The 26,929-nt window shown below is 44.1% G+C and overlaps 1 protein-coding gene across 6 annotated transcripts in view; it reads right to left on the reverse strand.

Annotated features, from left to right (window-relative positions):
* Nucleotides 1-26,929, reverse strand: part of KIF16B (kinesin family member 16B) — a 165,065-nt gene that overhangs the window by 120,660 nt on the left and 17,476 nt on the right. For 5 of the 6 annotated variants that reach the window (XM_063316465.1, XM_063316451.1, XM_063316459.1 and 2 more), the window contains exons 4-12: nt 26,655-26,771; nt 25,616-25,713; nt 24,795-24,904; nt 23,201-23,343; nt 21,471-21,639; nt 21,239-21,370; nt 20,559-20,734; nt 18,015-18,080; nt 15,964-16,023 (exon numbers count right to left, since the gene is read on the reverse strand). In XM_063316465.1, the coding sequence (XP_063172535.1) occupies nt 15,964-16,023; nt 18,015-18,080; nt 20,559-20,734; nt 21,239-21,370; nt 21,471-21,639; nt 23,201-23,343; nt 24,795-24,904; nt 25,616-25,713; nt 26,655-26,771 (1,071 nt within the window). Of the gene's footprint in view, nt 1-15,963; nt 16,024-18,014; nt 18,081-20,558; nt 20,735-21,238; nt 21,371-21,470; nt 21,640-23,200; nt 23,344-24,794; nt 24,905-25,615; nt 25,714-26,654; nt 26,772-26,929 lie in introns of those variants that run through there. The other variant, XM_063316442.1, reaches the window with a different exon arrangement.

The raw sequence follows: 26,929 nt of genomic DNA on the forward strand, positions 1-26,929 counted from the left end.
GATCAGTGAGGTCAATTGAAAATACTTGCACTTGCAAATAACATGTAACTGCCTGAAACAGCAGGAGATCAATATTGTCCTCCTCTCATGCAAGACTTATTTCCTAGATATTGAAAACATGTTGCCTTACAATTTTTTTAGCTAGTTCAGATTGGTTTATTATTATGACAAAAACTGTAGTAAGCCTGTATTCTGTGCCTTCAAGTCAGGTCAGGACTCTGGACAAGTCCCTGCTTTTTTCTTGGCAGGATTTTTTGGAAGTGGTTTGCCATTGCCTGCTTCCTAAGACTGAGAAAGTGTGACTGGCCCAAGGTCACCCAGCTGGCTTTGTGCCTAAGGCGGGACTAGAACTCACACTCTCCCGGTTTCTAGCCTGATGCCTTAACCACTACACCAAACTGGCTCTCATAGTAAGCCTAGCATTTGTGTATTCTCCATCTTTCACTTAGAGTGGTCACGAGATTAGAAGCTTTTGCTTTCGTCTTTGATTTACTGAGTTTGACCTTTCATTTACACCAGAAGTTAATCTTAACGGTCTGTTAAAGCATACCAATTTCCTAAACAATGGCTGACATTCTCACACTTTATGTCACCTAGTGGGGTACTTCAGAAATAAAGAAGGTAAGGATATATATGTTATCTTAGAAACAATTACATATATGTCACTCAGTCACTCCATTTCAAGATAGGAATATAGGGGAAATCAAATGGATAGAAAGAAAATACTGAGTTTCTGCTGCAAATATACTGTAAGAAATCAACATAGTTCTGAAAAGCCATAATTTCCAGCTTATTTTATATTTTAGATGCAGTATATTTTAACCAAATACTTAAAATCTGTTTCTACTAAAGACAGTTAAAGGATGCAACAGTAAAGCAGAACAGATACTATATATTAGATGATGTTTCCATTTCCCCTGAAGCAACCATATTGATGTGTTATACCAAATATAAGTTAAAATGGGAAACATAAGCTGCCACATCAAAATGACTGCCACATCAAAACGTGGGCAGAAAAACCAAATAAGGCAACCAACTTTAAAAAAAAAGGAGGGAGAGGGGGAGGGGGAATATTTTGAGGAGATTGTACTACTCTTATAAATCTCCTCTAATAAAGAAATTGCACATTTTTGAGTTATATGGATATTTTTATTTCCAATTCAGTTTTTAGGCAGAAATTAAACAAATCAGTACATTCTGCTATCCCATCTGCCAGATAGTTTTTAGTTCAACACTGCATTTCCAGACTGTGTATCTTGAAGTCTGAAATCATTATGCTGCTGGCAAGTAAGGTAGCAATACACATGCTTACAGCAGAATTGAGAGCAGGAGAGAGTGGAAATGAGGAATTAATGTGTGTCTGATACAAATATGGAATCTGGTCCGGCCCTTTAGGTGAGCATAGCACACCACGTTTCTAGATGTCAACACCCTTTAATATAATGGTGGCCTGACATATGTGAATGAAGGAAATGCTTTTAGAGTCGTATCACCTATAAGAATGATTTCCTATGCTGAATCTAGGTGGGGAATATAAAGAAAATGTTGCACCTCTCCAATCATGTTCTTTGCTGCCTTTCCTTTTCTTTCCTTATAGAAGAGACTGCATAAACAGCATATTAACATCATACAATTTTTGTATTTCAATTCACGGTAATATCCTGATCTGATCAATTCATAGGAACATGCAATTCTGAGAGACCTCCTATAACAGGAAACAATCCATTCCGGCATGACCATATCCTAATAAGAATGCAATAGGATTTTTTTGCCACCACAATCCAACACATAATATATTTTGCTATTATAAGCCATGGTTTTCTCTACCTGCTCTGATTATATTGAGACAAGCATGTTTTTATATTTTCTAGGAGAGCACAGCCATACGTCTTTATAATACATGGCACAACAAAGATCATTTAACATCAAGCCTACGTGATTCAGCTCATCACCTCCATCATTCTATCTTTAATTATTACAAACTGTGTGAGGTTGAGCCGTTATTAAGCCCAGTCATATCTGTTTCTTTTCCTAATTTTATTTTAACTAAGAGCCTGAAATGGATACTAGTGAACTAAACAGCTTGCTCATTCTTTTGTAATTTAAGTTGGTCATAATGAAAATTGTGCTACTGCACTTTTGGATTTGTTTGGTAACAGACCAACATGTAGGGTTCTAATTTATATTTACTAGCAGTATTACAGAAGAATAGATGCGGTTCAGTAGCATTTTGGCAAAACTGTCAAAGCTGTTTTCTTCACACATGCAATGATAAATTTTTATTCATTTCATGGTACTAAAATCCTTCACTAATGCCCAACTGCTTTTTAACACAGAGACACATACATATAACCTTTCCTGCTTGGGTTTATGACTTTAGATGAAAATGGCCAGGCAATACTGTTATTCCATGTCATCTCTGAGGAGAGAAGAGCCATAAAGAAAAGACTTTTCTCAATTCTGTATCTGCCTCCTTGGAAAGTAAGGGTCACAAAGACAGACAACTAAAATCCACCTATGGGACAAGTAGCCATTTTAGATTTCTGATTTCCTAAACCTGCTTCATGAAGCTTTAAATTTCTCTGTAATCTGTTCAGCTTAACATAAGGGATGAAATGTCACAAATATTAATTCCTTAATTGCATGCATATATTCGTCTTTATAATACCTTATTTACTATCCTGAAAATGGTTTTGGTTTTCCTTTACTCTGCCTTACATTAAAAGAAATATTATTCAAGTTCTCTCTTGGGCTTCTAACTTAAGTTTCCAAGAAGGAAAATTTATACTGTACATAAAACCATCTCAATTTTTTTTCTTGTTTGTTGTTTATTCATTTAGTTGCTTCCGACTCTTCGTGACTTCATGGACCAGCCCACGCCAGAGCTTCCTGTCAGTCGTCAACACCCCCAGCTCCCCCAGGGACGAATCCATCACCTCTAGAATATCATCTATCCATCTTGCCCTTGGTCGGCCCCTCTTCCTTTTGCCTTCCACTCTCCCCAGCATCAGCATCTCCTCCAGGGTGTCCTGTCTTCTCATTATGTGGCCAAAGTATTTCAGTTTTGCCTTTAATATCGTTCCCTCAAGTGAGCAGTCTGGCTTTATTTCCTGGAGGATGGACTGGTTTGATCTTCTTGCAGTCCAAGGCACTCTCAGAATTTTCCTCCAACATCACAGTTCAAAAGCATCGATCTTCCTTCTCTCAGCCTTCCTTATGGTCCAGCTCTCGCAGCCATATGTTACTATGGGGAACACCATTGCTTTAACTATGCAGACCTTTGTTGTCAGTGTGATGTCTCTGCTCTTAACAATTTTATCAAGATTTGTCATTGCTCTTCTCCCAAGGATTAAGCATCTTCTGATTTCCTGACTGCAGTCAGCATCTGCAGTAATCTTCGCACTTAGAAATACAAAGTCTTTCACTGCTTCTACATTTTTTCCCTCTATTTGCCAGTTATCAATCAAGCTGGTTGCCGTAATCTTGGTTTTTTTGAGGTTAAGCTGCAAGCCAGCTTTTGCACTTTCTTCTTTCACCTTCATCATAAGGCTCCTCAGTTCCTCTTCGCTTTCAGCCATCAAAGTGGTATCATCTGCATATCTGAGATTGTTAATGTTTCTTCCAGTGATTTAACTCCAGCCTTGGATTCCTCAAGCCCAGCAAGTTGCATGATGTGTTCTGCATACAAGTTGAATACGTAGGGTGAGAGTATACAGCCCTGCCGTACTCCTTTCCCAATCTTGAACCAGTCCGTTGTTCTGTGGTCTGTTCTTACTGTTGTTGCTTGGTCGTTATACAGATTCTTCAGGAGGCATACAAGATGACTTGGTATCCCCATACCACTAAGAACTTGCCACAATTTGTTATGGTCCACACAGTCAAAGGCTTTAGAATAGTCAATAAAACAGAAATAGATGTTTTTCTGAAACTCCCTGGCTTTTTCCATTATCCAGCGGATATTGGCAATTTGGTCCCTAGTTCCTCTGCCTTTTCTAAACCCAGTTTGTACATCTGGCAATTCTCGCTCCATGAATTGCTGAAGTCTCCCTTGCAGGATCTTGAGCATTACCTTACTGGCATGTGAAATGAGTGCCACTGTTTGATAGTTTGAACATTCTTTAGTGTTTCCCTTTTTTGGTATGGGGATATAAGTTGATTTTTTCCAATATGATGGCCATTCTTGTGTTTTCCAAATTTGCTGGCATATAGCATGCATTTAGTTTTCATGGCAAGAATACTGGGGTGGGCTGCCATTACCTTCCCCAGGGATCACATTTAGTCTGACCTCTCTGTTATGACCTTCCTGACTTGGGTGGCCCTTCACGGTTTAGCTCATGGCATCATTGAGGTGCTCAAGCTACAGCACCACGACAAGGTAACGATCCGTGAAAACTAAATTGATCAGTACAACCAGAGATATGTCGGTATACCATCGGAAGATGAGACCCCCCAAGTCGGAAGATGGTCAAAATGCTACTGGAGAGGAACAGAGGATGAGTTCAACTAGCCCCAGACGCGATGACGCAGCTAGCTCAAAGCTGAAAGGACGGCTAGCGGCTGACGGTGCTGGTGGTGAAGGGCGAATCCGATGTTCTAAGGATCAACACACCACTGGAACCTGGAATGTAAGATCTATGAGCCAGGGCAAATTGGATGTGGTTATTGGTGAGATGTCAAGATTAAAGATAGATATTTTGGGCGTCAGTGAACTGAAATGGACTGGAATGGGCCACTTCACATCAAATGACCACCAGATCTACTACTGTGGACAAGAGGACCACAGAAGAACTGGAATAGCCTTCATAATTAGTAGTAAAGTGGCTAAAGCAGTGCTTGGATACAACCCCAAAAACGATAGAATGATCTCAATTCGAATTCAGGGCAAGCCATCTAACATCACAGTGATCCAAATATACACCCCAACCACAGATGTTGAAGAAGCTGAAGTAGAGCAGTTCTATGAGGATCTGCAGCACTGTCATGAGTGCCGTTGAGCTAAAGTAATCAGCGCAATGGCACTCATGACAATGACAAGGAAATAGGTGAAGGGGTACAAGTTAAGTAGCCATCAACCCACAACGACTAACGGCTAACAAACAATAGATAAACGGATCACGGAGCCACCCAAGCCATCAGCAGCAATACCACGGGGATCGCCCAGCTGAAAGCAATCAGCAGAAGAATGAAAACCTGCGGATGGGCGATCCTAGAAACCCTCAACCAATGGCAGGGCAACGCATGGGACAAAGGGGGGTGACGTGACCGAGAGCGAGGGGGCGCTGACCGGCGCGGGGTATTTAAACCCCGCACCGGCGCGCTCCTGTCACTCTCAGCTTTTTCTAACAACGTTGTACCTATCCTGAAATAAACCAGAGCCTGCTTTGCAACCCAGTGTCTGAACGTTATTCAGAGGTAGGCAGCGCATGACATAAAGCTGAGAGTCATAAACTCAGCCTCGCCGAGCCCCACCGGACGACAACGAGCCGCGGGAGGAGTAGACGGCGAGAAGACCAGCAAGATGAGGCCGGAACGGCGCGGGCAAGGAGGGCGAGCCGCGCGGCAAGAGACAGAGGAGGACCGACCGAGGCCAGAGGCACCGCGGACTCCCGGAGCCATGGACGCCCGCCCCACCCGACCCGAGCCTCAGCTCCAACCCCAAGGGGAGATGGCGACGGAGGCAACCCGACCGCGGGAGGGAGCAGCACGACTTCCGAAACCAGCGGAGGACCCCGCGCCCCACATCGCACCCCAGCAACGGGCGTGGAGCGACAGCCCCACGGTGCTCGACACGGAGGAGGACGACGGAGACACCCATCAGACGGAGGAGGAAGCGGACCCGCGGCGGAGGGACGATGAACCCCCCCCCCCCGAGGACGCGCCAACGGAACCGGCCCCAGCGGCGGTGCGGGCTGTGGACGAGGAGGCACGAGCTGAACTCGCGGCCATGCGGGCTCAGCTGACGGAACTCCGGACCATGCTCCAGGCGCTTATGCCCCCCGCGCCACCCAATGACGTCCCCGCACAAGCCCACACCCCGAGCGAAGCACCGAACCCACACGAGCCAGCGGAAAGCCAGCAGACGGCACAGGCGGCCGACACCACATCCCGGGAAGCGAGAGGCGGGGCCGCGCAAAACGCCCGAGCCCCAAAGGACTTCCCCATCTTCTTCGATGGGACCCCCTCAAAACTCTCGTTTTTCGTCACCAACGCTAGGGAGTTCATGGGGAGGCACGGACACTCCTATGACTCCGAGGCCGACAAGATCGGCGCCGTGGCAATCAAACTCCAAGACAGGGCGGCGGACTGGTACGTCCAACTGTACGAGTCCAGCTCCCCCGCCCTCGCCACCTTCCCTGCTTTCATCAACGAGATGAAAAACTATTTCGAAGACCCCCTAGCCAAAGTACGGGCGAAAAGCGCACTCCAGAGACTTAAACAGGGCGCACGCACGGTCCCTGACTACGCCCTGGAGTTCAAAGCCCTCGCGGGAAAGGTCTGCGACTGGTCTGAGACCACCCTGCTGGAAATCTTCAAAAAGGGGCTCAACCGCGACGTTCTCCAATGGGCCCTCTACCGCGACGACCCAGAAACGTTACACGGGTGGATCCACCTCGCGGGGAAAGCCGAACACGCGCACCGCACCTTCCTTATGACAACCACGGAAGACACAAACTACGTCGGGAAAAAGGTACCCGCACCACACGGGGGGATGGCCGGCCCCATATACCCTAAAAAGAAGTTCAACCGGGAGCCCTGCGGGAGGTGTGGCAAATTAGGGCACAAGACGGCGGACTGCTTCGCCAACCGACCGCCGACCAGCGCGCCCAAGCCCGCCCCGAAAATTAGCCCCAAACCACCCAACCCGGGGCCGCCCCCTCACCGCCGAATGACCGTGGCCACAGCGACACCGGAAGAGGGCTGGGACGCTTACTGGGGAGAAGAGGACAATACCGACCCCGACCAGCCGGCGGGAAATGCTCCCCGCTTGCCCTGAAACGCGTGGCGAGGCAGGCGGCGGGACAGCAACGCGAACCACCTCAACGAAACGACAAAAGCTCCGTAATATTGGCAGCAATTCAACTCTCTGCCGGCAACGGAGCCACCACGGCCGCGGCACTAGTGGACTCGGGGTGCTCAAAAAACCTTATCCACCCCGACCTAGTCGCCAAACTCGAACTCCGCTGCTTCCCCCTCCCCACGCCGCTGGCATTCCACCAGCTGGACGGCTCCACAGCGGGGGGGAAACCAGCCACGCTACAAACCGAGCCGGTCACCCTGCAAATGGGCACTCACACCGAGCGCACATCGTTCGTAGTCACGCCCATCGGACGGCCCATTGCAGTCCTGGGGATGCCATGGCTCGCGAAAAACAACCCGCGGATCAACTGGGCGACCCGCACCTTCACATTCGGCGACGGCGAGTATCGAGCACCAGTACCAGCTGGCAAAAGCAACCCCACGGTAGGACGAGCGGAGGCGACCACACAAGACAACGCCGCTACCACTGCAGACCTACCGGAACAATACGCCGACTTCTCCGAGGTCTTCGGAGAAGCAGAGGCAGACCAACTACCCCCCCACCGCAAGACGGATTGCCGAATCGACCTACTGCCCGACGTCCCCCTACCTAGACCAAAGATCTATTCGATGACCCCGAAGGAGATGGCAACCCTCCGGGAGTTCATCGATAAAAACCTAGACAGGGGATTTATAGAGCCAGCATGCTCACCGGTCGGAGCCCCCGTCCTATTCCGGGAGAAGAAAGACGGGACCCTACGGCTCTGTACCGACTACCGGGGCCTAAACGCGGCTTCCCTGTCCAACAAATACCCCTTACCCCTGGTGAAGGACATGCTCGCCCACCTGTCCACGGGCAAAGTCTTTTCCAAATTGGACCTGCGCGAGGCGTACTATCGCATCCGAATCAGGGAGGGGGACGAATGGAAGACGGCGTTCAACTGCCCCCTAGGCGCTTTCCAGTACAAGGTACTGCCCTTCGGACTCGCGGGGGCCCCTGGGGTGTTCATGCAGCTCATCAATGAGGTACTGCATGAACATCTGTTTAAAGGGGTCCTGGTCTACATCGACGACGTCCTTATTTACACAAAAACATACGAGGAACACGTAACCTTAGTCAGGCAAGTCCTCGACAAGCTCAGAAGGGCGCAGCTCTATGCAAAGCCCACAAAGTGCGAGTTTCACAAAGACCGCCTAGACTATTTGGGGTATCGAATCTCCGGGGACGGCATCGAGATGGACCCCGCAAAAGTCGAAGCGGTACTAAACTGGGAGCGGCCCCGCAACAGACGGCAACTACAGAGCTTCCTGGGATTCGCGAATTTCTACAGGTCCTTCGCCCGGGGGTTCGCTGAGATAGCCCTACCCTTAACGGACCTCCTCAAAACCAAAGGGGTGGGGGACACCAGACGCGCCAAGAACCCAGGCACAGTGCTGAATTGGACTCCCGCGTGCCAGACCGCATTCGACAAGCTGAAAGCGCTGTTCACGACGGAGCCAATCCTCGCGCACCCGGACCCAGAACGGCCGTTCGTGGTCCAAGCCGACGCCTCAGACTTCTCCCTGGGAGCCATCCTCCTACAAAAAGACTCCACGGGGCTCCTGAAACCATGCGCCTACCTGTCAAGGAAGTTCTCCGAGACAGAGAGGCGATGGCACGTCTGGGAGAAAGAAGCCTTCGCGGTGAAATCGGCACTAGAGACATGGCGTCACCTACTCGAGGGAGCCACCCAACCATTCGAGGTCTGGACGGACCACCGGAACCTCGAGGCCCTACGAACGCCTAGACGCCTTAGCCCAAAACAGGTCCGATGGGCACAATTCTTCAGCCGCTTTGATTTCCAGTTGAAGTTCATGCCGGGCAAGAAGAACTTCCTGGCCGACGCCCTCTCCCGGCTGCCCCAAGACGAAGAGCCCGCCCCAGACACCATTGGGACGGTCCTATCCGCCTCGCAACTGGGGATGGCCGTGACCACCCGAAGCGGCGCACGGAGGCAGCTCGACGCTACGGCGCAGCCGACGGCGGGACAACCGGCGACGGAAAGAAGGCAACCGCAACTACCAGGGGGAATGCGCACGGACCTCGCCGCCGCCCTCAAAACCGACCCCTGGTTCCTGGCAAACCCCGACAAGGTAACGATGGCGCAAGACCTAGCATGGGGGGAAGGCAGAATCTACGTCCCGGACTCGCAACGCCAGGCGATCTTGCATAGGTCACACGACGCCAAGCAAGCGGGACACTTTGGGTTCCTCAAGACCCTACACCTAACACGGCGGCAATTCTGGTGGCCCGCGCTCAGGCGAGACGTAAAAACCTACGTGGCGTCCTGCCCAACGTGCGCTCGGGCCAAACGGGCACCAGGCAAACCCGCGGGGCTATTGCAACGGGTGGCAGAACCCTCCCGCCCATGGGAGGAAATCTCTATGGATTTTATAGTGGACCTCCCACCCAGCCAGAAGAAAACGGCCATTTGGGTGGTGAAGGACTACTTCTCAAAGCAGGCCCACTTCATCCCCTGCACGTCAGTCCCATCCTCTCAACAACTAGCCAAACTCTTCCTCATCCACGTGTACAGGCTACACGGATGTCCCGCACGTGTGGTGACCGACAGGGGCACACAGTTCACCTCCAAATTCTGGCGGGCCTTCTTGAAGCTGACGGGGACCCAACAGGCCCTGTCTACGGCTTGGCATCCGCAGACGGACGGAGCCACTGAGGTTCTTAATGCCACCTTAGAGCAATTTATACGATCCTATACGAACTACCACCAGGACGACTGGGCTGAACTGCTCCCGTTCGCCGAAGTCGCATACAACAACGCCGTCCACACGAGCACGGGAAAAACCCCGTTCGAAGTAGTCTCGGGGCGCGACTTCGTCCCCATACCGGAGCTACCTCAACCCCCGGAACCCCAGGTGGACGCCAGCGACTGGGGACGGAAGATCGCGGAAGCATGGCCAGTAATCACGGCGGCGCTGAAGGAGGCACAGGCTGCTTACAAAGAGCAGGCCGACAAGCACCGGCGCCAACAACCGACGTTCCAGGCGGGGGACATGGCCTATCTCTCCACCAAGTTCCTAAAGTCAACCCAACCCTCGAAAAAACTGGGGCCTAAGTACATCGGGCCGTTCCGAGTCACGCAAATAGTGAACCCGGTAGCAATACGCCTGGACCTGCCACACAACCTCCGGAGGCTCCACCCGGTGTTCCACACCAGCCTCCTAAAACCGGCAACCACCTCCCGATGGCACCCAAGCACGCCTCAGCCCGCACCGCTTATGATCGACGGGCAACACCACTTCGAGATAAGGGACATCCTCGACTCACGCAAGCAACGAGGAACCCTACACTATCTGGTCAGGTGGAAACACTTCCCCCACCCGGAATGGGTGGCGGCGCACAACGTTAAAGCGCCTGACCTGACCAGAGCATTCCACCGGGCATACCCCGACAAACCGCAATCAAGGTCAGCAAAACCAACCCCCCCCCCCGCAGGCCTCCCCCCGCCTCCCGTGCCCCAAGGGAAGGGGCCCCCCCCAAGCCCGCGACTTGGGTGGACCTTCCCCCCCCCGGGACTCACTCCCCCCGCCCCGGGCCCACGGGGTGGTGACAAACGATCGCCAGCACCCTCCCCCCGCCCCTTGGCCGCGGGGGAGTGGCAAGCAAGTCAACAGGGCAACCTGGGGGCAACGCCCAGGAGACACAACAAAGGCGACGCACTCCAAATAAGCAAAAAAGGGCCCTACCTGGAGCTGAGCAGCACCCGACCAGCCACGCCTCTCGCCTCGCCGAACTGAGCCAAACAAACAGGGTGTGGTTGGAGCATGCGCACGCCAGGTCAGAACCCGAGCATGCGCACCATGGACACACCCTGGGAAGGCACGTGGTAGAGGGAGGAGCAAAGGGAGGGGCGACAACTACTCCGGCGGGAACTTTGAAAAAAAAAAAAAAAAAAAAAAAAAAAAAAAAAAAAAAAATGGCGTTTTGACAGCTCCATGGGGGAAACCCAGAAACCCGGGGGAGAACACTATTCGGAAAGGGGGCAGTATGTCATGAGTGCCGTTGAGCTAAAGTAATCAGCGCAATGGCACTCATGACAATGACAAGGAAATAGGTGAAGGGGTACAAGTTAAGTAGCCATCAACCCACAACGACTAACGGCTAACAAACAATAGATAAACGGATCACGGAGCCACCCAAGCCATCAGCAGCAATACCACGGGGATCGCCCAGCTGAAAGCAATCAGCAGAAGAATGAAAACCTGCGGATGGGCGATCCTAGAAACCCTCAACCAATGGCAGGGCAACGCATGGGACAAAGGGGGGTGACGTGACCGAGAGCGAGGGGGCGCTGACCGGCGCGGGGTATTTAAACCCCGCACCGGCGCGCTCCTGTCACTCTCAGCTTTTTCTAACAACGTTGTACCTATCCTGAAATAAACCAGAGCCTGCTTTGCAACCCAGTGTCTGAACGTTATTCAGAGGTAGGCAGCGCATGACAAGCACCTACTGGACAACACGCCTAAAAGAGATGTTATTTTCATCACGGGAGACTGGAATGCTAAGGTGGGCAGTCAAATGACACCTCGAATTATAGGTAAGCATGGCCTGGGAGAACAAAACGAACCAGGACATAGGCTGATAGAATTTTGCCAAGACAACTCACTCTGCGTAACAAACACTCTCTTCCAACAACCCAAGAAACGGCTTTATACATGGACTTCCCCAGATGGACAACACCGAAATCAGATTGACTACATCCTTTGCATCCAAAGGTAGCGGACATCTATACAGTTGGTAAAAACAAGACCTGGAGCTGACTGTAGTTCAGATCGCGAACTTCTTATTGCACAATTTAGGATCAGACTAAAGAGATTAGGGAAGACCCACAGATCAGCTAGATATGAGCTCACTAATATTCACTAAGGAATATGCAGTGGAGGTGAAGAATAGATTTAAGGGACTGGACTTAGTAGATAGGGTCCCGGAAGAACTATGGACAGAAGTTCACAACATTGTTCAGGAGGCAGCAACAAAATATATCCCAAAGGGAGAGAAAACCAAGGAGGCAAAATGGCTGTCTGCTGAGACACTAGAAGTAGCCCAAGAAAGAAGGAAAGCAAAAGGCAACAGTGATAGGGGGAGATATGCCCAATTAAATGCAAAATTCCAGAGGTTAGCCAGAAGAGATAAGGAATTATTTTTAAACAAGCAATTCGCAGAAGTGGAAGAAGACAATAGAATAGGAAGGACAAGAGACCTCTTCCAGAAAATTAGAAACATTGGAGGTAAATTCCAGGCAAAAATGTGTATGATCAAAAACAAAGATGGCAAGGACCTAACAGAAGAAGAAGAGATCAAGAAAAGGTGGCAGGAATATACAGAAGACCTGTATAGGAAGGATAACAATATCGGGGATAGCTTTGACGGTGTGGTCAGTGAGCTAGAGCCAGACATCCTGAAGAGTGAGGTTGAGTGGGCCTTAAGAAGCATTGCTAATAACAAGGCAGCAGGAGACGACGGCATCCCAGCTGAACTGTTCAAAATCTTGCAAGATGATGCTGTCAAGGTAATGCATGCTATATGCCAGCAAATTTGGAAAACACAAGAATGGCCATCAGACTGGAAAAAATCAAATTATATCCCCATACCAAAAAAGAGAAACACTAAAGAATGTTCAAACTATCGAACAGTGGCACTCATTTCACATGCCAGTAAGGTAATGCTCAAGATCCTGCAAGGGAGACTTCAGCAATTCATGGAGTGAGAATTGCCAGATGTACAAGCTGGGTTTAGAAAAGGCAGAGGAACTAGGGACCAAATTGCCAATATCCGCTGGATAATGGAAAAAGCCAGGGAGTTTCAGAAAGACATCTATTTTTGTTTTATTGACTATTCTAAAGCCTTTGACTGTGTGGACCATAACAAATTGTGGCAAGTTCTTAGTGGTATGGGGATACCAAGTCATCTTGTATACCTCCTGAAGAATCTGTATAACGACCAAGTAGCAATAGTAAGAACAGACCACGGAACAGACTGTTTTAAGATTGGGAAAGGGGTACGGCAGGGCTGTATACTCTCACCTTACCTATTCAACTTGTACGCAGAACAAATCATGCAACTTGCTGGGCTTGAGGAATCCAAGGCTGGAGTTAAAATCGCTGGAAGAAACATTAACAATCTCAGATATGGCTGAAAGCAAAGAGGAAGTGAGGAGCCTTATGATGAAGGTGAAAGAAGAAAGTGCAAAAGCTGGCTTGCAGCTAAACCTCAAAAAAACCAAGATTATGGCAACCAGCTTGATTGATAACTGGCAAATAGAGGGAGAAAATGTAGAAGCAGTGAAAGACTTTGTATTTCTAAGTGCGAAGATTACTGCAGATGCTGACTGCAGTCAGGAAATCAGAAGACGCTTAATCCTTGGGAGAAGAGCAATGACAAATCTTGATAAAATAGTTAAGAGCAGAGACATCACACTGACAACAAAGGTCCGCATAGTTAAAGCGATGGTGTTCCCCATAGTAACATATGGCTGCGAGAGCTGGACCATGAGGAAGGCTGAGAGAAGGAAGATCGATGCTTTTGAACTGTGGTGTTGGAGGAAAATTCTGAGAGTGCCTTGGACTGCAAGAAGATCAAACCAGTCCATCCTCCAGGAAATAAAGCCAGACTGCTCACTTGAGGGAATGATATTAAAGGCAAAACTGAAATACTTTGGCCACATAATGAGAAGACAGGACACCCTGGAGAAGATGCTGATGCTAGGGAGAGTGGAGGGCAAAAGGAAGAGGGGCCGACCACGGGCAAGGTGGATGGATGATATTCTAGGGGTGATGGATTTGTCCCTGGGGGAGCTGGGGGTGTTGACGACTGACAGGAAGCTCTGGCGTCGGCTGTCCACGAAGTCACGAAGAGTCGGAAGCGACTAAACGAATAAACAACAATAGCATGCATTACATTGACAGCATCATCTTGCAAGATTTTGAACAGTTCAGCTGGGATGCCGTCGTCTCCTGCTGCCTTGTTATTAGCAATGCTTCTTAAGGCCCACTCAACCTCACTCTTCAGGATGTCTGGCTCTAGCTCACTGACCACACCGTCAAAGCTATCCCCGATATTGTTATCCTTCCTATACAGGTCTTCTGTATATTCCTGCCACCTTTTCTTGATCTCTTCTTCTTCTGTTAGGTCCTTGCCATCTTTGTTTTTGATCATACACATTTTTGCCTGGAATTTACCTCCAATATTTCTAATTTTCTGGAAGAGGTCTCTTGTCCTTCCTATTCTATTGTCTTCTTCCACTTCTGCGAATTGCTTGTTTAAAAATAATTCCTTATCTCTTCTGGCTAACCTCTGGAATTTTGCATTTAATTGGGCATATCTCCCCCTATCACTGTTGCCTTTTGCTTTCTTTCTTTCTTGGGCTACTTCTAGTGTCTCAGCAGACAGCCATTTTGCCTCCTTGGTTTTCTCTTTCTTTGGGATGTATTTTGTTGCCGCCTCCTGAACAATGTTGCAAACTTCTGTCCATAGTTCTTCTGGGACCCTATCTACTAAGTCCAGTCCCTTAAATCTATTCTTCACCTCTACTGCATATTCCTTAGGAATATTAGTGAGCTCATATCTAGCTGATCTGTGGGTCTTCCCTAATCTCTTTAGTCTGATCCTAATTTGTGCAATAAGAAGTTCGCAATCTGAATTACAGTCAGCTCCAGGTCTTGTTTTTACCAATTGTACAGATGTCCACCACCTTTGGCTGCAAAGGATGTAGTCAATCTGATTTCGGTGTTGTCCATCTGGGGATGTCCATGTATAAAGCCGTCTCTTAGGTTGTTGGAAGAGAGTGTTTGTTACGCAGAGTGAGTTGTCTTGGCAAAATTCTATCAGCCTATGTCCTGCTTCGTTTTGTTCTCCCAGGCCATGCTTACCTGTATTTCCAGGTGTCATTTGACTGCCCACCTTAGCATTCCAGTCTCCTGTGATGAAAATAACATCTCTTTTAGGCGTGTTGTCCAGTAGGTGCTGCAGATCCTCATAGAACTGCTCTACTTCAGCTTCTTCAGCATCTGTGGTTGGGGCGTATATTTGGATCACTGTGATGTTAGATGGCTTGCCCTGAATTCGAACTGAGATCATTCTGTCGTTTTTTGGATTGTATCCAAGCACTGCTTTAGCCACTTTACTATTAATTATGAAGGCTACTCCAGTTCTTCTGTGGTCCTCTTGTCCACAGTAGTAGATCTGGTGGTCATTTGATGTGAAGTGGCCCATTCCAGTCCATTCCATTTCAGTTCACTGATTGCCAAAATGTCTATCTTTAATCTTGAAATCTCACCAATAACCACATCCAATTTGCCCTGGCTCATAGATCTTACATTCCAGGTTCCAGTGGTGTGTTGATCCTTAGAACATCGGATTCGCCCTTCACCACCAGCACCGTCAGCCGCTAGCCGTCCTTTCGGCTTTGGGCTAGCTGCGTCATCACGTCTGGGGCTAGTTGAACTCATCCTCTGTTCCTCTCCAGTAGCATTTTGACCATCTTCCGACCTGGGGGTCTCATCTTCCGATGGTATACCAACATATCTCTGGTTGTACTAATCCATTTAGTTTTCACGGCAAGAATACTGGGGTGGGTTGCCATTACCTTCCTCAGGGATCGCATTTTGTCTGACCTCTCTGTCATGACCTTCCCGTCTTGGGTGGCCCTTCACGGTTTAGCTCATGGCATCATTGAGGTGCTCAAGCTCCAGCACCATGACAAGGTAACGATCCTTTGCAAATTTTTTACCTCTGAACAAATTTAGATCGAATTATGTTTTACAATACTCTGAACAAGATTGCATTCTACAAGGCATAAGTAAAGTTCATAAACAAGCACAGAATTCATTTTAAGAACTCATTCCTAAATTGAAACATTGAAGAAAATGAAACATTTTACTGCTTACTTTTAAAATATTTTGGGTTTCATTCCACTTATTGGTCCACTCTTTGGTAAGTTCTTGCACCTACAAAATAAGCCAGAACAATATACACAAATTAAATCCGAATTTGAATTGGCTAATTCAAATGTATTCATTGGCTATGCTTCCTGGAAATTAGAGGGGCTGATCTGAAGGCAGAAAAAAAAGTTCAACATATCTGGAGGGGACAGGATTGGAGAAAGCTGAGTTGAGGGAATACGGAGGGGACAGAAATGGATAAACATGAGACACTGAATCAATTTCACTCAGTTGACTTGACATAGCAACATTTGATTTAAATGGAAAGTTGAGAAGCTTTGTTTTTCATGAGTTCAGATATTGTGCTTAACTGTATTGTTGTTCTGTTTGTATTTTTGACTTTTAAATTATTAATATATTGTTTCAAGGAGCATGTCTTCACTGGAATGCATGGCATCATAAAAAATAATGAGTAAAATATTAGAAAAATTGCTTGTTAAAATGGAATGGGAAAGTTTACAATCTTAGGTATTAAATTTTATGGGATTTACCCTGAGTATACAAGTAGACCTCACTTACTGACAGCCTTGTGCAGCAACCATTCAAAGTTACGATGGTGTGAAAAAATATCCTTGCCAACAAGGCACACGTTTATGACATTCACAGCATCTTTCTCTCTCTGTCATGTGTTTGCCATTACAGTCAGTTAGTATGCTTTGACCTATGCCTGACCTGTTTTTTTTTTCCTCTCCTCACAGAGCAGAGAGATTGGACAGGAAGAGATTACAAGCAGGCACACAATGGAAAATACACATCAAAAGGAATGCACTGGTGCCGGCTGTTTGCCTAGCCGCAACCACTCTAGGCCAACAGCCGGTGTAGTCCCTACTGTGTGCCTGCTTACTCTCTTGTAATCCCTTCCTCTCCAATCTCTCCACTCTGCAAGGGAGTAAAAGAAAAAGAAATGGGTCAGGCACAGGAGAGATTGCCTAAAGAGAGTGCTTGTTTAGGTGATCCCTCCTGTGCCTGACCTACTCCTTTCAATGTGTATTCCCCATTGTGTGCCTGCTTACTCTCTTGTAACCCCTTCCTCTCCAATGAATGTAAATACAAAAATTAATTCCCTTCTTGCTAATTATTCCAGCACCAGGGTAAGCATTCCACAGGGTGGGGGAGTGGGGAAAAAGGAAAGCTGAAGTAAAATCGTAAGCACAGTGGCAATCATGTGATTTTCCACTTAGCAACTATGTCACTTAATGACCAAGTTGCAGGTCCCAATTGTAGTTGCTAAACAAGGACTACCTCTCCTCGAGTGATAACCATTCATTCAGCAACCGTTCAAAGTTACCACAGCTCTAAACGAAGGGACTTACGCCTGGACCTCAAAGTTCCAGCCATTGTAGCACCCCCATGGTCACATGAACAAAATTCGAGCGCTTGGCAACCAGCTCAAATTTATGATCAGTTGTAGCATTCTGCGGTCACATGATCATCATTGCGAAGTCAATGGCGAAGCCAGCAGGGAAGGTTGCAAGTCACTTGGGTAAGTCTCCCCACCCCCAGCCTTTCTTTGCTCACACCCCACACCCTCTTTCCTCAGATTCCCTATGCTCGCATGCACACCATGCCCTCTTTCCCCAACCTCCCTACACTTGCACACATGCATGTACCCCACGCCCTCTTTCCCTGGATAGCCAAGAAATCAAACGAATAGATCACAGAATAAATCAATCCAGTGTTCTCATTCAAGGGACAAGCAACAGACTCAAATTATATTTTGGTAACATTATACAAAGATCCAGCTCCCTTGAGAAGTCCATAATGCTGGGAAAGAAGGAAGAGAAAAGTACAACCATCATCAAGATGAATGGACTCCATTACAGCAGCAATGGGTGTACCTAGGGATGCTTGGGGCCAAGTTTGGGACAGATCATCCTGGAGAAGGTCTAGTTACACTAAGAGTTCACACTGGCTTGTTGGCACATAATCAATCGATATATACATAGGACTAGTCTAAAAGTGTTGGTGCTTGAGGTACTTGACGAAATAAAACTTACTCTTGCTTCATTCTGCTGCAGTTTCTCTTCCATACTCAAAGCTGTTGGAGAATCCAGAAGTGCAATCTAGTTTAACAGATGAAATAAACTATTATACAAAGAAGACATGTTAGATATGTTACATGCTTTCAATGTTATCGTCCTGAAAACAACTATACAAGAGATTTCAGCAGAAATAACTAATCTGAATACTCAGCAGAGAAAGATTGCACTGAAGCCTCAACAAGAAATGAGGACAGCTAGTTTTAAGATGAAAAACAGGGCCATTGGTTGCAATCTGCTTCAAAACCTTCAACTTGTATTTCACAAAATATAAATGCTCTTACGCAAGTGCAAGAATTTTCCTTTCTTCCAGAAAACTTACACCCAGGTGAAAAATTTCTTTAAAAAAATTAAACTTACAACTTGGGTGTGTGTGTTGCTGTTTCCTTGAACTATTGAGTTACATATGTTCTAATAACATTTACTAATAGGGATAACTTTAAATATATAGAATCTGTTTTGCAACATTTTCCAATTATCTGCACTGATATTCTTCTTTGAATGGGAGAGAGGGAGATTTATAGCATGCAGATTTGCAGATCTGCATGATTTTTGTTATAGGCTACTTTTCCCTGCACCCAAAGCATCTCTATCTCTGCCTAGTTGTGGAACTGTATGTGTACTTACTGATTTTTGTTTTTAGAAGGAAATATAATAGCAATGAAAATAAGAAATGAGCTGAACTGATTGGATTGGATTGGATTCCTCTGGGGACCATACTGCCTATGGAAAGCAACCTACATTCCTCTGTGGCTGACTTTAAAAAAAGAAACCTGAAAAAGTAGTACCTCTCAACTGCAGGGCTACAGTAGGCCATATGCTTATCCTTTCAATATCTATGATAAATCCTTTATGATCTTGCAAACTATTATTTTCTCCCCTGCAATTACAGTATTAGGCAATAATATGTGCCACCCCTGATTGCATTATTCATACAGGAACACTACACTGTGTTCATTAGCATGTGCCCACAGAGTAGAAAAAAAAATGTAAGCAATATGGTAGTTCAAATAAAGGACTCAGTGTAGACTCTGCCCAGGATACCTTCCCAATCCTACTGCTTAGTCATCTTCCCCTCACCCTCTAAGATGGATGTGCTCTTCTGCATGGAACACAGCCCTTGTTTTGAAAGCATCCTCTATTTGAAAAACACTTCAGTACCTCTGAGGGAAAGATAATGAGCTATTAAAAAAAGGAAGCAAACTTTGAAGTTGCCCATCAACAGTTAGCATCTAGGCAGCAAACTGAACAGACGAATGTCAGCAAGACAAACTGATTTGATTTAAATTATTTGTTTTAATAGTATTTCATCTTATACACCACCTTAAAGACTTTCTTTAAGGCTGAAAAAGTGGTAAGTTATATAAATGGCAGACTGAGATTTAAATGATACAAGAAAATCTTCAGTTCTTCCATACTTTTAGAGATGGCATCTACTACAATCATCACAATATCTTGGAATAACAAACGGAATACACTTAAGTCCCTTCCTTTTTAGAATGGTGTCAGTCAGCAAAGCAGAGAGGGTTTGATGCCTCTTTTCAAGGCAGTCTCCCACATGCCATCGAAATCAGCTCCAGAAGATTGCACCCTACTGCCATTTGGGCTGAGGTGACCTGCTGAAGGGGGAGAAAGTTCACCTAAATGGAGGATGTCACAGTCCCTAAAGGATTTCAGTAACTAGCGTTAGTATTTCCAAAAATGGTTAAATTGTGCTTTAGTAATATTCTGCTACTACTTTGAGATAGAATTGATAATGCAAAGTAGCCTTGGCTTACTTCAAAGAAAATGGGTATGTGTGCTTGCCCACATTACCTCTCTCTCTACTTCCCACTGCATATGCATAGAAACTCCAACATAAAGTTTACTTCTTTTAATTTCTCCACTAATGACAACACTAACTTCCGCCTTATAAGGAAACACGCTGTTTTTCAAGCCCAGATCTATTGGTTTGCAATGCCGTTGAGGTACCAGAGGCTGTACTGAAGATGTAAACAACTGCAGAACAGAGAATAGTGATGCTTCAATAAGGAATTATGAAATCAAGGTTGAGACGAAGTGCCACCATCATGTTAAGTTCTTTATCGTGAAACTTTTATCGTGAAACAAAAACTTTTCCTTGCAATGAAACAAAAGAGCTCATGGCTAAAATTGCATATGTACAAAAAGCACGAAAGAAATTTCCTCATATGTTAAAGACAGAGGGCCCAAATCTATTCCTTTTATCTATACAAAGCACAGACCACAAAACATAGACCTCAATGTTTAAATAAGATAAATTGTGAGTTATCTATTTTTAAAACTATTTCTGTTGGCTCATTCCTAACACTATACAGTAATAGCTGCAATTTGATTAACCTAATATTCAACACTGCCCTAAATAGTCTACTATCCACAGACAAACTTTGTCAAAAAAAATCTAATCTAGAATTGATTGATACAAGAATATAATTTTAAACAGAATATGCTATTTGAGATTGTGAAATCAATGGCATCCCTAACCTGGTTCCCCTGAGCAAGCAGAGTTTTCAGTCTGGCAATTTCAGCTCGAAGTTCACGAATTAGCTTGACGTTTGGATCTTCATTAATGGTAGGTTTGTTGATTATGTTTTTAGCTCGGTTTGCATAGCGAAGGGTGCTCAATGTTTCTCCGTAATTGACATCAGCAGGTGATATAGCTGAGAAAAATGATTTCAAAATTATGTGATACCAATACCAAGTTTCATCCAGAAGTCTTGAAAGCAACTTATGAGTGGAGAAAAAGCAAAAGGTTTCTTTTGCTGCTATGGAATGGCATTTATAGAAAAATATCAATGCAGTTGTCATTTATATACATGGTTCTAATAGGTAGCTTATTTTACTTCACTAGCCTGGGAATAATTTCAAATGTCTATGAGAAGATGTGATTTTCTTACAGGTTTATAATTTTATAGGGTCTTGAAGATTATTATGAAGAGTATTATGACATAAACTGACTCTTTTCACTGTTTTTCTCCCCCATTCCTCTGTAGGCCCATATTAAAGCTTAGGTATAAAGATTATATTATTAAAAATAATATAATAGTACTGTATTCTCAGTACACTTGTTTAATGAACTTACTGTATGTCATGCTAGTCAAATCAATCTGCAGAAACCTTTTTTCTACAGACATGAACATTCACATAACAGAAAACACACTTACTTGCAATCATTATTGTTTTAGAGTTTCCTCCTAGGCTATCTTTCAAAAGCCATGTTAACACAGAATCCCTGTAAGGCACAAATACTTGTTTTTTCTTTATAAGCGGGTTTGAGGCATCCTGAGATATATCAGCTATGAAAGAAGAAATAGGGCATTTTTATAGAGGGATAGATAATGAGTTCAGTACCAGTTCAGATTTGCAATGAATTAAACATAAAACAAAGAGATATACCTAAGGCAGAAATTACATTTCCCAGAGTAACTAGGGATTTGTTTATATTTCCTCCTTCTTTTAATCTGACACCTGTAGCACCAGTGGCATCTGCTCTCTCACTTCCAGCTAAGTCTACCAAATGTATCTTGCTGACAGTCTCACATGGCATTTCCGTGTCAAACTTAGCCTACGGAAAAATAACAAGAACAAGATACAAAGCTCTGAATATTACAAAAAAGAGTTGTGGAGGTGGTAGCAAAACGTTTTCTATGTTTCACTTCTAATGTGCATGTAGCTATACTAGAGACACCACCTTTGTACAGTAGCTTAATTCCTTTAAATAGTACTTTAATTTCAAATATACAAGATAAACAGAGATCAAATATAAATTCTTTTCCTTTTCCAAAATATACTGTACTTGCTCCAAAGAGACATGTGTAAAATGCCTGGGAGTCAACAATGTGAACATACCCAAATATTTTCATTGGCAGCTCTTAAAATAAGAATTTTAGTGTCCACCTTGAATTCCCATACATAAAGATGGATTCCAGTTCTGTCAAGTTGCCCCATGGGTTTTTAAGTTATGTTTTTAAAACAGCAGTTTTTTAAATAATGCATTTGCTCTTATAACAAGCCAATGATTGTGGCTGATCAGACTATGCAGTTATGCAACATATCCTCTTTTATTCTTTTTTTTAAAATGAAAGCAATCTTGCAAGGTGCATATTTCTCTTAAATTATTTGAAAATTATTAATCACTTCCTTTTCCAGACCATACCTCTAATGGCTAGAATTGGACGAAAAAGTGTCCTGGAATTCCTTGGAAAATCTGATTCCTAGAATGGAATTATTTGTGTATCTGTAGTAACAAGTTTAAGGAGTAAACAGCCCTCTGCTATGTGTTCAGTCTATTAATAATGGTTTTGCTTTGTTTCCTTTTGAAAAAATACTGTTTCCCTTTGTTGACGTAATCAGAACAGATCCTGAGATCTGTTGTTAGATATCCCAACAACTTTTGTAGTAAAGCAGTTTCTTTGATCAGAGCAGAAACACTGGTTGAGGGTATTAATACAATGTTGGCAGTATTCCCCAATTCTGGTTGGTTTTCTTAGCATTTGGCCTGCATGGCTGCAGGGTCTATTTGTTTTACACTCTGCTCACCTAGTTCTTACAGAGGAACTAACAATGCATGAGCAATGGGGGCAGCTGTTTTTCATCGGACTTCTTGAAGAGGCTGATGCTGATTAGGGCAGAGATGGAAGGGCTGCCCCATGGCCACACAGCTAGCTTCCATGCCTAAGGGAGGACTAGAACGTGGACCCCCCCCCCTTAATATAGCCCCTTAACCCCTGTACCACGCTGGCTCTCATTCCTCATTTCTAATATTAGTCCAATAACTTAAAAAACATCTACATAATTAACAGAAGCATGAAGCAGACAGGCAGGCAGGTTCAGACTTAGGGAAAGGCATGAAAGAAGCACTATCATTCTTCCACTTCTACATTCCCATCAAGTGGGTCATTAAAAGTAAAACTAAAAGAAATTCTCACATCCAGTCACAGCTTGTATACATCACGTAAGGTTTACATATATTTACCATATCAGGGAAGGATGACTGCCATTTTATTTATTAGACAGGCATGTGTTATATTTCATGTTTTTTTCTCAAATCAAACGAGAACTGAACTTGAGCTGCAACTCAATAATTCAATCTAAGAAATTTCACCAAGTTTTTTTTTTTTTTTTACCTGAGTGAAATTGATTGTGAAAATGGCATGGGATCTGCTGCTAACATCATTCATTCCAGTTGCAGCAGTGGTTCGATTTATGTTCCCTCCTTCCATAAGTTCCTCTACATCACTATAATTTTGCACTAAGTGTTTCGACAGATCTGAAAAAAAAATCACAAATATAAGTAGCACATTTACAATATTAATCAATTAAACATAGTAAGACATAAGCAGAACTTCAATTAATAATACACCATTTTAAAAGCTATTAACAATATTCATATAATTACTGAAGATGGTAAATATTGCTTTAGAAGCAAAACTCACACGACAAACATCTACTTTAAGATGCTGCTGCTGCAATTTATCTGTAACATTTTTCTTCAAACACACACTAAGCATAGTTAAGGAAAAGTCAATTAATCAACTGACAGGTACCATAATGATTGCCTATCTCAATAAAATTAAAAAATGTGTTTGGGAAAAAAAATTAGGAAAACAAGAGTCCCCCCCCAATAATTACCTGCTTATTTTGTTGGTGTAATTAGGTTTTCAAGGTTTTTTTGTACGATGCCTTGGGACGTTTTTAATAGAAGAAATACCTTATTTAGGAAGATGAAGATTCTTCCCAAATAATAACCCAGGAAATGGGATAGTGGGTGCCATCTTAGATTTGCTGAGAAGAACTGAAAATGCTCATGAAAATGAATGGATGGGAGGTACAACGGACAGCTGACATCATTATTGAAAAACATGGATGCTTTTGAAGATAAACCATCCTTAGGAAAGGCTGCTTGCCTGGTCAATTATCATCCTTTTTGTAACATCTACACAGGGCTTCCCTCCTTCTTTTGTTCCCTTTAATTACCTCTTCCTTATTTTGTTTCCTTGTTTCCCCTTTTTCTTTCCTACAGCTACCAGATCTGGGGTGGAAACATCCAGATGACCACTAGATGGTGGCAAAGAGTTAGAGTTTTCTATATCTCTGGTACTCTACTCTTCGTTTTCTTTCCCAGTGTAGCTCTTCCCCTCTTGCTTCATCTTCATCTTCTATTTTGCTGGAAGAAAGCCTACTCCTTTGGGTAGGTCATCTTAAATTCAGTACTCTTCCTGACAGTACTAATTCATTACTACTGCACAAAAGTACAGAAACTACACAACAACTACATGGATGAACATACTTCTTTTAGCAGAAGAAAGATTGTGTGGATATTAAATGTAGGGATCATCAACCTGAAGAGAAATCTGCAGTCTTCCTAAACATTTTGTATTCTTAAGGCACCACGACATAAATTGGAAAAGGATATATTAAGCCAATTAAATTCTAATAAGGGCTCTTCTATCACAAGTGCCTAATTTATATGGCAGATTCATCAGTAGTCTCCAATCAGCTAGCAGAATATTAACTCAAAAAAAAAAAAAACCTTTGAAATTCACAAAGTGATTACGGTGAAGATATATAGAAATTAGAAGACTGAAATACTAATCATAGAGGTTTCTAACTTTATTTACATATCCTCATAAACTTGGTTAGTTTATAACCACGACAAATTTCTACATTCACAGAATGTATCCAATAAATGGAAGCATATTTAAATTGTTTAAAACCCACCTTCAACATAAGGTCCCTCTTTTGGATGCTCACGAATTCTTAAGTTATTTGTTTTTGAAGACTTGCACCTCAGTAAATCCCTGACACGCTCATTGTAAATTTCCAGGTAACTGAAATATGAAATAAATGTACTATAAATCAAAACATTATTCAAGTTTAAAATTCCGTCTACTCCACCGAATCAAGATTGATAGTTTAGCTGGAGCTCTCCAAGGAAATAGGCTGGGCTGATTTTGCCCATTTCCCTTCCCGATGTAGCCTGTATGTCATCTGTCATACTGTTCCAGAGAAACCTTCAAGCCTCTGGAGGTTTTTCAAAATTCCCAGCCATCAGGAGAGAGACTGTTCTGCTTCCAGCTGTTTTGAAGAGGTCACAAATAAAGACCAGGGCTTCTAGGTAGTTAGCATTTTTATATACTAGGGAAAATAGCAAAGAATATGTTAATGTGTTGATCAGTTCTCAAAGACAATATTTAAGAAGAGTGAAAAGGACTGCAGTAGAATGGAGCAAAACAATCAGACAATTTTTGGATTCTAAACAGAACAGAGTTTGCAGAGGGGGATTTTTTTTAAACAAGGCTATGGAATTGTAACATGGCTAAAAGATATTCCATTCAGAAACCTTTATTTAATCTGTTCTTGCACAACTTCCAGACTGCAGAAAATTCTTTCCTCGCCCTGAATAAATATGCTCTGTGAACTAATCTTCTAATGAACAGAGAAAAATGCAGCAAAACGGAGGAGAAAGAGATGATGATGATGGCAAAGTCAGACAGACTGCTCGGACTGCATATAGCCATGTTGTCACTATGCAAACATACCTGACCTCTGTTCGAAAGGATGCTTCATTCCACCTTGTTTTCTCATTTATTCGGTTGAATAATCCTTCACAAATACGAGGTATTAAACCAATATCTCCCTACAAAAATAATACTTATTGATATACCGCAACATAAAAGTCACTGATACAGAAAATATTCAATGCCAAAGAAAGAGTTCCATTCAAAAATGGGGAACACTTGGGTCTCAACAGTCCTTTCAATTTGCAGTCATTTGCATCTCCCTAAAATGTGCTTTGCCACATTATGTAAACCAATACACAACAATAAAATAATGAAGTGGAGTTCCAAATGGGAATAACACTGTAATCCAACTGGGGCTCCAAGACATCGGATCTCAAAGGTTTTGAGTCTTTCTAAATGCCATCAGTATCGGGGCCAACCATATCTTGGGAGGAAGGTTATTGCATAAGATAATGATCATCACCAAGAAGGTGCATCTACTGGGTCCCACCAGATAGCTTGTTTCAGTGTACCCTCCCTATCAGAATGTGTGGGGTGGACAATGAAATAGGCTTTATAATTCTTGCTTTTATCTGTGCCAAATGTTTTTAGAACTTTCTACGTGTAAAGACTTTCTTAAAGTTATTTGTCTGCTAAGGAAAACTCCCGCCCTTTGGAACAGCCTTCCCCCAGAGGTGAGACAAGCCCCCTCGCTCCTGGACTTCCGCAAAAGATTAAAGACCTGGTTTTGTAGGGCAAATAATTACACCTGGGGATGGCTAGCGCCATGAAGTGATTCTGAGGGGCCTACTACACTCAAGGACTGATTAAGATCTTTTCACCATGTAGATTTTATTATATTTATATTTTTATTGTATTTTGTAATGTAATGGTTTTATATTTTAATCCTGTTTTATTGTAAGCCACCCAGAGTCCCCCCGTAGGGGAGAGATGGGTGGTGAATAAATTTATAAAATAAAATAAAAATAAATAAAAATAAAACAGATTGGAAGAAAAACAAAATACAGTACAAAAGGCATCAATTTGTAAGAAGTAAATTCTGAAAAGCATAACATACAGCATTTCCCATCATTGTATAAGACTTCCCAGATCCGGTCTGTCCATAGGCAAAAATACAAGCATTATAACCTTCAAAAGCAGATTGGAGGACATCAATACCAAGGTTGTTAAATACCTAGGGACAGAATGACAGAAAGTAAAATAAGGTTTCAAAATATAATTTAAAACATAGCTTTTAATTCTATTATGCAAATCATTACAACCACTTTAGTACAATATACTATAAGAACTACTACTTTAGCAAGCATTTACTAGAGAAGGTCAATTCAAATA

The sequence above is a fragment of the Candoia aspera genome, chromosome 1 (assembly GCF_035149785.1).
Source record: "Candoia aspera isolate rCanAsp1 chromosome 1, rCanAsp1.hap2, whole genome shotgun sequence".
NCBI classification, from domain to species: domain Eukaryota; kingdom Metazoa; phylum Chordata; class Lepidosauria; order Squamata; family Boidae; genus Candoia; species Candoia aspera.